The following is a 13,894-nucleotide window of genomic DNA, read 5'->3' as shown; positions in this document are numbered from 1 at the left end:
CACTCTGATGACCAGAGAACTACTCTAGTTGTAGCTTGTAGGGTCCTCCGGAATGGTGGGAGCACAAGCCCAGGGGTAACATCAATTTTCAGAATGTGGACCAATTCTGATCTTAGTATAGCCATGTCCATTCCACCTCTAGTACTCTTGGATATTCCCTTAATACTCTACCTTCTCTTCATAGTGTAAACATCTTCCTTTCTTCTGTCACAAGTAGCCTAAATCAATACTGAATAATTTTAAGAACTTTAGTTATTTTTCAATTAGTATTAATGTCAGTTAGTATTTCACTCCTTTTTTTTTTTTAAGTACTTGTATGATCTCTAAGACTTCTGTGATGGCCAGCCTCTAAGGTGATCCCCAATGACCCTTGACTTCTGAGATTCACATTCTTAGGTAGTCCCCTCCACAGTGAATAGAATTAATGGTTGACTTCTGTATCCAGCAGACAACTGCAGAAATTGATAGGTGTGTGGTTCCTGATGGTGGGTCATAAAATGCATAGAAGCTTCCACCTTGCTTTCTTTTCTCTCTTAGATTGCTCATTCTGAGAGAAGCCAATCCCATGTTGTGAGGATAGAAGAGACCAGTGTTAAAAGCCTTCAAGATGGGAAAGAAGTATAGCTTACAGTCAACAACTGGCACCAAATAAGTGAGCTATCTTATTGGATCATCTAGCCTGTCAAGCTTTCAGATGATTACAGCCCCACTTGACTGCAACCTCATGAGATCCTGAGTAAAACCATCCTGCTAATTCATTCCTGAATTCTTCACCTATAGAAATTATATGAAATGATAAACGTTTATTGTTTTTAAACCACTAAGTGGTGAGGTATTGGCTAAGCAGCACAACTAATTCATACTATTTCTTCTTAAAGAAAGAAATACAAATAGGTATGCCACTGGATCAACTACCTTCGTTAACAACATAATACTGCTGCCATATGAGGGATTTAGAACTCAAGCTAAGTAAATAATGGATCAGGTTTTTGTTTTATTTTAATTGAGGCATAATTTACATAGGTGAAATACATAAATCTGAAGTGTATATTTCAGTGAATTTTGACAAGTTTAGCAAGAATATGCACCACATAAGTAATACCATGATCAAGAGATATAAAAAATTTCCATTACTCTGGATAGTTTTCTCAAGGCTATTTTGAGTCAGTTCTTATATTACTCCTTCCCCCAACCAGAGTTGAGTACTGTTTTTATATATCTATCACCATAAGTTTTGATCATTCTAGAACTAAATAGTAAACAGAATACATTCTTAAAATCATAAAATTTTTACATGTAAAAATTATAAAAACATATTCACTAAAATAAGGTTAAGGTATTTCTAAATATATAGAGAAGTCACTTTTATTATGGATGGTCAGATCAGACTCTGTTCCAAAGAAGCAAGTAAATGGGTATGCCTGGTATCTGCATCTTTCATTCTAGAGATCACTTAAAACCAAATCATTTAAAGTATCAAGGAATGTATTTTTATACAGTTATTTGGTTTTGCTTTTATTAAATAACTACCATTTAACAATATACGTATTTTTTTCCTTCCTCAAAAAAAATTTGTTTTCATCTAGGATATAGCAGTGATTAAAAAGCAATGACCAAGAATGAGAATATTTCCTTAAAAGAGGATGGATAATTATAATCCTATAAAGACTTATGGCAAGTATTTTTCATTGGCTTAGTACAACTTTCTTTATTCATTAAAAGGATATTTTTTATGATTTTAAGATAATTTCAGAATATTTATAAAAATTCATTTAGTGGTATTATTTGTAATAACATATATACCACATACTCTTCTTGCCAAGAATGCCTGAGACAGAAAGTCAAGTTACTGAGTCATTGAAATAATTGAATTTAAACTATATCAGTAAATTCTATCTAAGCCATGGTTATTATTTCTCTCTACCCTTCAATATGGCCTTTCCTTAACACAGTTCACTATGTCCCTAGGAATACCAGGATCCTGTTAGTAGTTACTATGTACTACTTACCGAAAAATACTCTTAATCTCAGTGAGAGAAATACTTAGTACTGGAAAAACATTTCAAATTTTCATATATATCCTCTTTAGGAATTTTTTTTTTGATCAAGTACTTTGTAGAATGCCTACCTCACAAAAACTGAACACTGGACAATGTCAATTTTGAATTCTATGGGGCCTGTGAATTAAATTTCCTAAAATAAAAATTTGCACCTGGATTTTATCATTAAACAAGTAACAGAAGAAACGAAAACTGCAGTTTCTTGTTATGCCTTTTTGTTTGCCAATTTCTGCTTTTCATTTAATTGCCGTGATATTACACAGTACCTCACAGGTTTCCTCTCTCGAAGCAAGTCTTCTAGACTCCGTTCACAGTGTTCAGCTACCACCACCAGTCTTTCTGAGTAAAACAAAGCAAATCCACTTTATATTTGATTAACAAAATGTTTAATAACAAAATAATATAGTCCATTAAAGATATTATAGTACTAATAGCACTGTAAGAGTTTTTTAGACTCTACATTAACTACATTATTACCAGATCTATACAACAGAATAAATGTGTAATAAAAGAGCACATTAAATAACAATTTCACGTCATCTTGTGTTTTTGTCTAGAGTTTCTCCCATGTGCACCAGGAAAAACAGATGGAAAGTTTTACCTTTGGAAGAAAGAAGTGACCCTTCTTCTGACACAGATTAGGAAAAGGACAAACTTGGATGAAGATACAAAGAAATTTTGATGTGAAGGGGAAATTGGGAGCTAGGGACAAATCGTCCTGGCAGTCTGGTTCAAACACAAGGTTTTGCAACTGAGTTCAGAAATTTGAGAAAAGTAGAAATGTTCTGAATCATGACTATGAAGAAAGAACAGAAAATTGGTTTGGGATTATTTGTAACATCATGGGACCTGCTGAGATTAATAATATAAAATTTTGGTGGGCACCATCAATATTATGATGTAATTTTTATTTTCCAACAGATAAAGAATTAGCATAGTTCTGAGGGTCAGACCATACATTTTTTCCTCATCATTTATCCCTAATGACTAACACATTGTTTGACACATTTTTTAAAAAGATTTTATGTATTTATTTGAGAGAGAGAGTGAGAGCTCTCCCCACTGGGCAGAGAGCCTAATGTGGTGCTCAATCCCAGGACCCTGAGATCACAGATGGGGCTGAATGCAGACACTTAACCAACTATGCCACCCAGGCACACCCCTCATTTTTTTAAATCTTTTTTTTTTTTTAGTTTTTATTTATTTATTTGACAGAATGAGAGACAGTGAGAGTGGGAACACAAGCAGGAGGAGTGGGAAAGGGAGAAGCAGGCCTTCTTCCAAGCAGGGAGCCCGATGTGGGGCCCAATCCCAGGACCCCAGGACCATGACCCGAGCCACAGGCAGATGCCCAACAACTGAGTTACCCAGGTGTGCCCCCCCAATTTTTTTTTTTTTTTTTTTTAATGAATGCATGTAAGAGGAGTGAGAGAGTACAAATGAGCTTACAAGTGTTTGGGAATGTGATTTCAGGAGAGATCACAGGTTTAAAAGAAATTGTGGAGTTTTGTGAATATCTATGCAAATAAGAAAGATGAGGATAAGATTAACACAAAATATAGGTGGCAGACTAGGATGAAACAAAGGAGAGTGCAAAGAGATTGGGAATACTGATCACTGCAAAGAGTTTTGATGAAAATGAAAAGTAGGAAAGGTAGAAAAAATGAGAGAACAGAATATGGGAAAGGAGAATTCCAGAGTAGGAGATCCAGCAAAAGCAACAACTCTCAGTAACAACTGGCTCAAGGTAAGGTCTTGCATGTGGGAGTAGAAAAGAAGCACAGTGGTACACAGGCAATCATGTAAGGTATGAGGGCAGTATATTACATGGGTCAAATCTTGGAAGCTGAAACTCTCTGAGGGGGTAGCATTATACAGAATGATCTGAAACAGAAAACGAAAAAAGCTCTAAATTAAAATGATCACTTTCAGATGAAAGACTGCAAGTGATCTAAATAAGAACTTAAAGAAAACTAAATTTGAAAGAATATTTAACAAGGGGGGAAAAGGGAAAAAAGAATAAGAAAGAAATTCAGTTCTTCAATAAAGAAAAAAACACAAAGTTGAACTTGAAGCAATTGTGTACAACTGTGAAGTTATAGGAGGAAAAAGCAAATACAATCAGAAAACAAGATGGGAAGCTGCTACATTCCTTTGCTTTCATCTTACAACATTATGCCAGTTTTCCTAATACCTATCTGGCTGCCTCTCCTGAGTCTCCTCTGTAAATGGCACCCCTACTGAAATGCTTCTAGTTCCTCTACTTTTGATTCAGGGTCTTCATACTGTGTTTTCTCTTCATTTACTCCCACGGCTGAAAATTTGCAAATTTAATTCAAGTCCTAACTCCCTTCTGCACTCCAGGCTTTTATAGAAAATTTCTCACTTTAATATAAAAGTCACCTCTAACTTGACAGAACTCAAACTGAACTTATACTTTGCTCCCGAAACCTGTTCTTGAGTTTTCAGTAAATGGTATCACAATCCTGCCAGCTCCATCAGCTAGAAATTTAGGAATAATCCCCCTTTCTCAAATCCAAACAAAAGTCCTGCTATTTCTATCTCCCAAATGTTTCCAGAATCTGTGGTTTGCTCCACACACCACAAATTGGGTCCAAGTTAGGATCCTCTTAATATAAGATGAGAGTACAATGTACCTTAACTTATCTCGCATTAATTCTTATTACCATCCATCATATTTCCATACTAAAGTCTCAGTGATAAAATAATAATAAATCCAAATGTCTTCTTTAGTTTCATCTTTTGTTACTTTGGCTTACCAACTTCCAGTCATGCTAGCCTTCTCTTCCCTTTCTTGCTTAAGGTATTAGCACATAGGTTCTCATTGTCTGAAATGATCTTCCTCATTCTCATCTCCCAGCTAACTCCTACCATAAAACACAGAGGTTAAAAGCACAGACTCTTCCATCTAAGCTCAAATTCCAGGTTTACTACTCATTAGCTATGTGACCTTGGAGAAGTTTGCTTCTTTTTCTATGCCATAGTTTCCTCTTGTATAAAATGAGGGAAAAAATAGCACCTACCTCATAGAGTTGTTGTTAGGTTGAAATAAGTTAACACGTAATAGGGATCAACAATAGTGCCTGGTACAAAAGTATTTGCTATTATTATTATTATTCATTCCTTGGTTAAATATGACTTCCATAAGGAACACTTTACTGGTGCCCCCAAATCAATTTGCTCCTCCTATAATATAATCTATTCTGCACTGTACTTTTCTTCAGTAGCACTTACTTCAACTCTAAGGATTTGTATACATTTCTATTTAATGTCTTTTTTAAAAACATTTTATTTATTTATTTGACAGAGATCACAAGTAGGCAGAGGCAGGCAGAGAGAGGGGGGAAGCAGGCTCCCCGCTGAGCAGAGAGCCTGATGCGGGGCTTGACCCAGGACCCTGAGATTATGACCTGAGCTGAAGGCAGAGGCTTAGCCCACTGAGCCATCCACCCAGGTGCCCCTCTATTTAATGTCTTTTTTCCTCCACTACATAATACATTTCATGATGGCAAGAACATGTTGTTCTTGCTCTAAATGTATCATCAGTGTCTAGAACTGGCACCTCAAACATATTAGTATCTAATATAAAAATACTTGTTGACTAAATGAGCTCGAGCAAAGGTATGATGTAAACATTAGAAATGAATAAGAGTCTTATGTGAAGATAGTCATTATCTAAATAGAGTTCTGTCCTGTGTACAAAATTATATGCCTACATTATAAATTAGTCATAATAAGACCTCAATAGTGCTGATTTTAATATAAAACAAAAACATCTGAGTTCATTAATATGTGTATTTTTCATTAATTTATAATTTTAAGTTGGATATTCATAAATGTCCATATCCATGAGAGATTTTTGAAGTGTTTGGCATTAGCCTAATTGGTCAGACTTAAAATAATTTAGAAAAAAAAACTGTCAGGCTTTTTCTAGAAACTCCTTCAAAATATCATAAAGCAGAGTTTGCCAAAGTTTCAGGATTCTATGGAACTCTGAACCATTATTTTAATACAGTGGAAACATAATCCTTGGCAAGATATCAAAGTTTCTCCCAGAGGTAATGGAATGTACAACAAAACAATGTTTCCAATATGAACCATTTTTTCAAGAAATCATTAGAGAGTCTTCATCCTGAAACTCTGGACCACTGTTTGAAAATAACTTCTGTTTGTTATAAAAACAATATAGTTTCACAGAATAAAATATGACAAAAATATCTGGGAATCACAATGTGCCAAACAAAAGTCAGCAATGTAGTGGCATTATTTATAAAAAACAAATGTGACATGAAGATGAACTTTAAAGAGTGGAACATACAAAAACTGTGTGAATAATCTCTCTTCTAACAAATATTTGATGAATGCCAAGTATCACTGTAGTGTAAATACAGCCTGAACTGTATGTTTTAAGTCAATGCTAAAAAACTGAAGAGAGTACAATATTAAGCAAGAAAGATTTAATAAAGGAGTTGAATGAGGAGAGGAACTAGAAGAAAGATTTAAATAAATTTTTTTTAAAAGACTTTATTTATTTATTTGACAGACAGAAATGGCAAGTAGGCAGAGAGGCAGGCAGAGAGAGAGGAGGAAGCAGGCTCCCTGCGGAGCAGAGAGCCCGATGTGGGGCTCGATCCCAGGACCCTAGGATCATGACCTGAGCCGAAGGCAGAGGCTTTAACCCACTGAGCCACCCAGGCGCCCCTAAATAAAATTTTTTTAACTTAAGAGAAAGAAAGGTAAATTGTGAGTGTGTTAGGTTATTAGATAATAGTAACTATATCATTCTATTTTATCTCTAGAATAGAGACTATATCATTCTTTTGTTACAATAAAAATTGAGGCTAGCTCATCACTTTTTAAATATAGTATCTAAATAAATGTTTAGATAGTAAAACTGACAAATACAAATTCTGTTCTTAAAAACCAGTACTGTGGGGTGCGTGGGTGGCTCAGTGGGTTAAGCCTCTGCCTTCGGCTCAGGTCATGGTCTCAGGGTCCTACGATCAAGCCCTGCATTGGGCTCTCTGCTCAGCAGGGAGCCTGCTTCCCCCCTCTCTGCCTGCCTCTCTGCCTACTTGTGATCTCTCTCTGTCAAACAAATGAATAAAATCTTTAAAAAAACAAAAAACCAGTATTGTTACTAGGTCACCGGATGGTTAGTTTTATGAGTCAACACAACTCTGCTATAGTTTTCAGTTACTCAAATGCTAATCTAGGTGTTACTCTAAAAGTATATTGCTATAGGGGCGCCTGGGTGGCTCAGTGGGTTAAAGCCTCTGCCTTTAGCTCAGGTCATGATCCCAGGGTCCTGGGATCGAGCCCCACATCGGGCTCTCTGCTGAGCAGAGTGCCTGCTTCCCTTCCTCTCTCCCTGCCTGCCTCTCTGCCTTATTGTGATATTTAAAATAAAATTTTAAAAAAAGTATATTGCTCTAAATGATCAAGATCTATAATCACTTCAAGGAAGGAAGATTATCCTAGATAATGTGGGTGACTCTGATTCGATCCTTTGCAATGATTAAATAGCAGAATTGAGGCTTCTCTGAAGAAAAAATTCTGCTCATGGACTGCAGCTTCAGCTTTTGTCCAAGAGTACAGCTTATCCTTGATAGCTTATCCTTGATAGCCCACCCAGCCCCACAGTCATGACTATCCTACTGGTTCTATTTCTCTGATGAAACTCTGAACCAACAGACACACTAAGGTTGAAAGGTATATGCAGCTAGAGATACAGAATAAATTATCTTATAGGTCCTTAACAATGCTATTATTCTTTACCTGAATTTTCACATCTATTAATTAAAATAATTTTATTTTTTATTTCGCTAGCAGCCACCAAAAGATTTCTGGGTAAATAACGCCAAATAAGGGATGCCTGGGTGGCTCAGTCAGTTAAGCCATTGCCTTCAGCTCAGGTCATGAGCCCAGGGTGCTAGGACCGAGTCCCGCACCAGGGTCCTTGTTCAGCGGGGAGCCTGCTTCTCTCTCTGCCTCTGCCTACAACTTCACCTGCTTATGCGTGCGCACGCACGCTTGCTCTCTCTCTCTCTCTGACAAATAAATAAAATCTTAAAAGAAAATAATGTCAAATAAGATGGGAAGAGGGGTGCCTGGGTGGCTCAGTTGGCTAAATGTCTGCCTTTAGCTCAGGTCATGATCCTGGGGTCCCCCTTGTTGGGCTCCCTGTTCAGCAGGAAGCCTACTCTCCCATTCTCGCTGCAGCTCCCCCTTCTTGTGGTCTCTTTCTCTGAATGGATAAATAAAATCTTTTAAAAAATAAACAAAAAAAAACCAAAGTGGGATGCATTATAATTTATAATCGTCATTCTGCTTCTAAACACTGCTAAGATTTCAAGCTCAAAAGAAACTGAGGGTTTTAGAGGGGAGGGCGGTGGGATGATGGGTTAGCTCAGTGATGGGTATTAAGGAGACCACATATTGCATGAAGCACACTGGATGTTATATGCAAACAAGGAATCATGGAATACTACATCAAAAGAAAAAAGAGAAAATTTATTAACTTAAATATTTTCATGCTTCATTGTTTTTTCTTTTAAAGATATTTTGATCAACTTTTCTTTTAATAAGTCAAGTTCCTAAATTTTAATAAAATGTCCACTATTCTTGAGATTCAATACTTCATCCTGAGTTAGGGATAACTGACATCACCTTGAATCAGTTTTGAATAATTTACGGAAAACAGTGAAAGCCTGACTTCTGAGCTAACCTAACATGTGAAAACATGTTACTAAAATAGACCACATGTCACACATAACAGCAAGTGAGAATGGGAAGGTAGGGGAATTGACAATGACAAGATATGAGATAGCTGCATAGCAAGAACAAAATAAAAGGGGAAAAGAGAAACAAAATCAAAATTCTTTGAGGAGGCAATGAAGTGGAGTCCAAATCAAAATCATGTGGTGTTACATCATTAATAAATACATGTTGTTCAAAGAGATTGTAGAAGGGAAACTTCTTCTATTTTTTCAACTTAATGTAACTGAAATTACAGAATGCTTTGGTACAAACAGACCTTTATATAAACTTACTTTAATTCAGTGATTTATTCCTTATGCATACAATTTTTCAGGACAATGAACACTGCCAATATAAACAAGACAATCAAATTCCCTAACCTTTTAACAATCACTAATATCTTCATTCTAGGCAGCCAAACTTAAAATATATGACTACTATACATATCTATGATGCACGTTACCCTAGAAAAGAGGACTACTGAGATCTAGGAGCAGGGGAAGCATAATAACCAGCAGTATGGGACTACCCAGATTATTCATCAAGCTTCAACACTAACAGAGTCTAATAGTGTCAAAGGAGATCAGTTTTTACCTGACACTGATAACTAAAAAGAAAGAGGGATTATGTCATAAGGTTCTCCCAAGTTCAGTGTTTACAGAGGCTCATTTAGGTAGAGGGAGGAAAACAAGGAGCTCAAGAAGTATCTAGGACAATTAAATGAATTATCCCAAGAAAACAAAATCTAGGGAGAACTGGATAGAAGCCAAGAGTCCAGTCAAATGATGTGAAGCTCTGCATAGGCTTCTAGACACAGTGGAAAAAAATAAAAGTCACTTTAGGATACAAGAATGAAGAAATCCTAAGAACTAAGTGGCAAGAGTTTGGGAAGACAGGCTACTTCAAAACTGCAGATGGAAAACAGCAACACTAATTATGGTTACCAGCTACAAATGATAATGAGGATCTAATACTATTTCCAAGCTTTGCTTGGAGTGGTTTTGACACTGGGCCAACGTAACAACTGTAAATTCTTCGGAATTTGTAATTAGATTGGTAGTGGTGGAAAAGGTGATTGAGGCATTCAGGTCTTGACAATATCAATTGTTCAGTGATATAAAATACCCCAAATGATTCCTATAATTTCAAAATATTTAATTAATGTCATTGAAGCCATTTATCAATAAAAACTTTAGTAAAGAAAAAAAATGTTTTTAAAAAACAACAACAAACTTGCCAAAAGTTCCTTTCTAAATGTTTGGCAAATGGCTAGAGCTATCTATAAAGTCTCCTGTGGGTACAGCTACCATTTGTCTTCATGGCTATATATAGGCAAATCAGAAAAAGCACCTCTTCTCTCAGAATGAAATAGAGAAAAAGATTTCAGCTCTTCCTTATTGAATTAGCCAGAAGGTCTTGTGCAAAACTCTATAGTTCAGTGGCTCTGAATGTGGGTCTCTGGATTGGTAAATACTTGATATGGCACACCTGTAGATACTGGTCAAATCTACTTTGGAGGGCTTACTGCCTACATTAGAATTTCTCCAGATCGTCTTTAAATAAAGAAGAAAAATTCTCTCCATGTAGTTGATACTCTGCATAAGTGCTTTTAAACCCTTTCTTTACATTATGAATCCTTTTTGAGAAACTGATTAAAACTTGGACTCATCATCCAAAAAAATGGCTGTGCATAAATATACACACACACAAAACTGTCTATATAATTTCAAGGTCCATAGATCTCCTCATGCCCATTCATAGGCCCCTGTGACCCTCAAGTTCTATTTCAAACTGTCAAATTTATTTTACCTAATGCTCACCACAGAAAAATTGGGACAAGAAGCTACAGAGGTTTCCACTCAGAGATCAACACAAGAAAGAAAAATAAAGCAAATTTAGCCAGATGTGTTGAGAACACTGCCCATAATAACAAATATCTCAGATCTCCATAACATAGAAGTTTCCATATAATATCTCTGTATATCACCTGAACATACAATATATTGTACGAACATTATGAAGCTTGCAACTGATCATTTTTCCAGATTTAAGTAAAAATTTAGAAATTACTTAATATGTTGCTTCATTATGAATGTAATTTGAAGCAGATCAATTTCCTTCTTTGCCTTGACCTATAAGAAGTCAACAAAAAAATTTATAGTCCATGTGAAGAAACTAAGAATTAATATTATCACTTACTATCTGACACTGTTTCCTTTCTCCCCATCCTGATTATATATATTTTTTCATGTATATACTGTATACATAAAATATTATGTATATGTATATATAATATTGTATGTATGTCAATTTTTTAAGAAAAATTATAATAAGAACTGTAAATTCCTTTAAAAAGAATAAAAATGGGGGTGCCTGGGTGGCTCAGTGGGTTAAGCCTCTGCCTTCAGCTCAGGTCATCATCTCAGGGTTCTGGGATCGAGCCCTACATCGGGCTCTCTGCTCAGCAGGGAGCCTGCTTCCCCCCCTCTATCTCTGCCTGCCTCTCTGCCTGCTTGTGATCTCTGCCTGTCAAATAAATAAATAAAAATCTTAAAAAAAGAATAAAAATGATTATGAATACTAAGATTTGCTTTCTTAGGAATATGTCAACAGTAAAAGGCCAGCACATCTCTTGAAAATCTGCTATTCCTTTAGGCCACTGGTACCATTAAAATAAATGAAAGTAAATAAAACTTCACAGACAGAAAAGCTACCCCTCTGTGTTCTGAAGTCTCCTATCCCACTAAAACTCTCTATATGGGGGCGCCTGGGTGGCTCAATTGTTAGGCGTCTGCCTTGGGCTCAGGTCATGATCCCAGGGTCGTGGGGATTGAGCTTGCATCGGGCTCCTTGCTTGGCAGGAGGCCTGCTTCTCCCTCTCCCACTCCCCCTGCTTGTGTTCCCTCTCTCACAAATAAAATCTTAAAAAAATAAAATAAAATAAAAAAATAAAACTCTCTATATGAGAGTCTGATGAATATCTCCATTCTTCAATGTAGAACTCAACATTCTTTCCTTTATACTCCCATGGCATAGCATAGCACATTGTACATCATCTGCTGTAACAACTATTACTATATTAAAATCATGTTTATATTTTTTTCCTCTACTACTTCTAGAGGGATCCTATCTTATTCATCATATATCTGGCATCTAGCACAAGGAGGGCCATAATATTAGGCATAAGACTGTTAAAGTATTTTAACACCAGTGGACTGGCATTATGTATGTCAAAGCACAGGGTAAAAAATGCCAGAGTAGACAAGAAAGACTGGTTCCTAAACAAATCTTCAAATCATCAACATCTTTAAAACTTTACTTACATCCTGGTTTTCCATCAGCTCTGCCCTCCAAGTTTATTCTTTGTGGAGAGAGACCCTTAGGTTAGGCCAAGGCTGGTAAAGATTTGCTGGTATTTGTGAATAAATCAATCAAAGGCAATCTTGCACAGTAAAGGTCCCAACAGAATAATGTATACTTTAACTTGTCTGTGTTTGTGTGTGAATGTATATGTGTACATACATATGAATACGAAAAAACACAATTTTTTATCATCTACAAGACAAATCTTTTTACCACCCTCTTTCTGAGACCTCCTGACATACCTAAATATTCAAGACACTAGATATATGATAGAGCTCCATAGTGTTTAAGGCACTGAATAGCTCTGACTGGTACAGGTATCAATATTTGCATTACAATGTACACTTATTTCAGCTTCAAAAATCTTTTGAAAGATGATAAAATGTTTAGTATTCCAACTCTTCACTGGTTGTATGACCTTAGATAAGTTACTTAATTGCTCTGTATCTCAATTTCTTTATCTGTAAAATGTGAACAATAATAGTCCCTATCTCACAATGTTATGAGGATTAAGTTCATTAAAATATGTAAAGCACTTAGAAAACAGCCTCAAACACGATACTCCATAAATATTAACTTAATAATATTTATTACAAAAACATTTTCTACTCCAAGTCTATAAAATGTAAATGTCTTCAGAGCAAATTTTTGTTTTGTTATTAAAGACTATTTATTTATTTGAAAAAGAGAGAGAGCGAGCGAGCACACATGCAATGGAGCAGACAAGCAGGGAAAGCAGCAGAGGGAGAAAATGGAGCAGGCTCTCCGCTGAGCAGAAAGCCCTCCTGGGGTTCAATCCCAGGATCCCAGGATCCAGACCTGAGCCCAAGGCAGATGCTTAACTGACTGAGCCACCCAGGCACCCCAGGGCAAAGATTTTTTGAAGGCCATTAACCCAGACTAATTGAAAGTATCATTTAGCCTATCTTTCAGCAAAACAAAGAAAACATTATTTGTGTTTCTTTTTTTTTTTTGTAATATTAGGTTCAAACACATGAAATTGCCATTTTTATAGGCAATATCAGCAACTATATATATATGTATATATATATATATACATATATATATAGTGTTAACTTTCACAAAGTATTTTGTTAGAAAAATTAAATATATTTCATTGAAATCCATTTAAAATAATTTTAAGCAATGGAACCTCAGCATGCAATTAACTTTCCAAAAATAATTTTAAAATAGTTAAAATATTGCCATCATAAACATGTTTAGGGGTGGTATAAATTGAGTAATTGTGTCTCCCTGCTCCACACCATTAATATGTTAAGACCTAATCCCCAGTGCAGTGGTGATTAGGGATCTTTGAGGTGGGACCTTTGGGAGATAATCAGGTCCTGAGAGCTCTGTGCTTTTGTTAAGAGACTGAGAGAACACCTTGGCTTCATCCACCAGGTAAATAAAGGTAACTGCCAATGAGGAAGTGGGCCTCACTAGATATGAATCTGCTGGTGCCTTGGTCTTGGACTCCCAGCCTCTAGAACTGGGAGAAATAAATGTTTGTTGTTTATTAGGTTTATGATATTTTGTTAAAGCAGTCCAAATGGACTAAGATATGGGATATGGAAGAACCTGAGTATATTACTAAAAATGCAGTAAACATTTTCCCGGTGAAACACTGACTTTTTAACCAATAGGATTCAACTTTTTTACTTTAGTTTTCTAAATGGAATTTTATATAA

The 13,894-nt window shown here is 35.9% G+C and overlaps 1 protein-coding gene across 2 annotated transcripts in view; it reads right to left on the bottom strand.

Annotated features, from left to right (window-relative positions):
• TBCK (TBC1 domain containing kinase) overlaps positions 1 to 13,894 on the bottom strand; it is a 214,400-nt gene that overhangs the window by 192,510 nt on the left and 7,996 nt on the right. For both annotated transcript variants that reach the window (XM_045998022.1, XM_045998021.1), the window contains exon 3: positions 2,327 to 2,399. In XM_045998022.1, the coding sequence (XP_045853978.1) occupies positions 2,327 to 2,399 (73 nt within the window). The remainder of the gene's footprint in view (positions 1 to 2,326; positions 2,400 to 13,894) is intronic.

The sequence above is a fragment of the Meles meles genome, chromosome 2 (genome assembly GCF_922984935.1).
Source record: "Meles meles chromosome 2, mMelMel3.1 paternal haplotype, whole genome shotgun sequence".
In the NCBI taxonomy this organism is placed as follows: Eukaryota; Metazoa; Chordata; class Mammalia; order Carnivora; family Mustelidae; genus Meles; species Meles meles.
The sequence above is the reverse complement of the archived record's forward strand: the minus strand, read 5'-3'. Positions and strand labels throughout refer to the sequence as shown.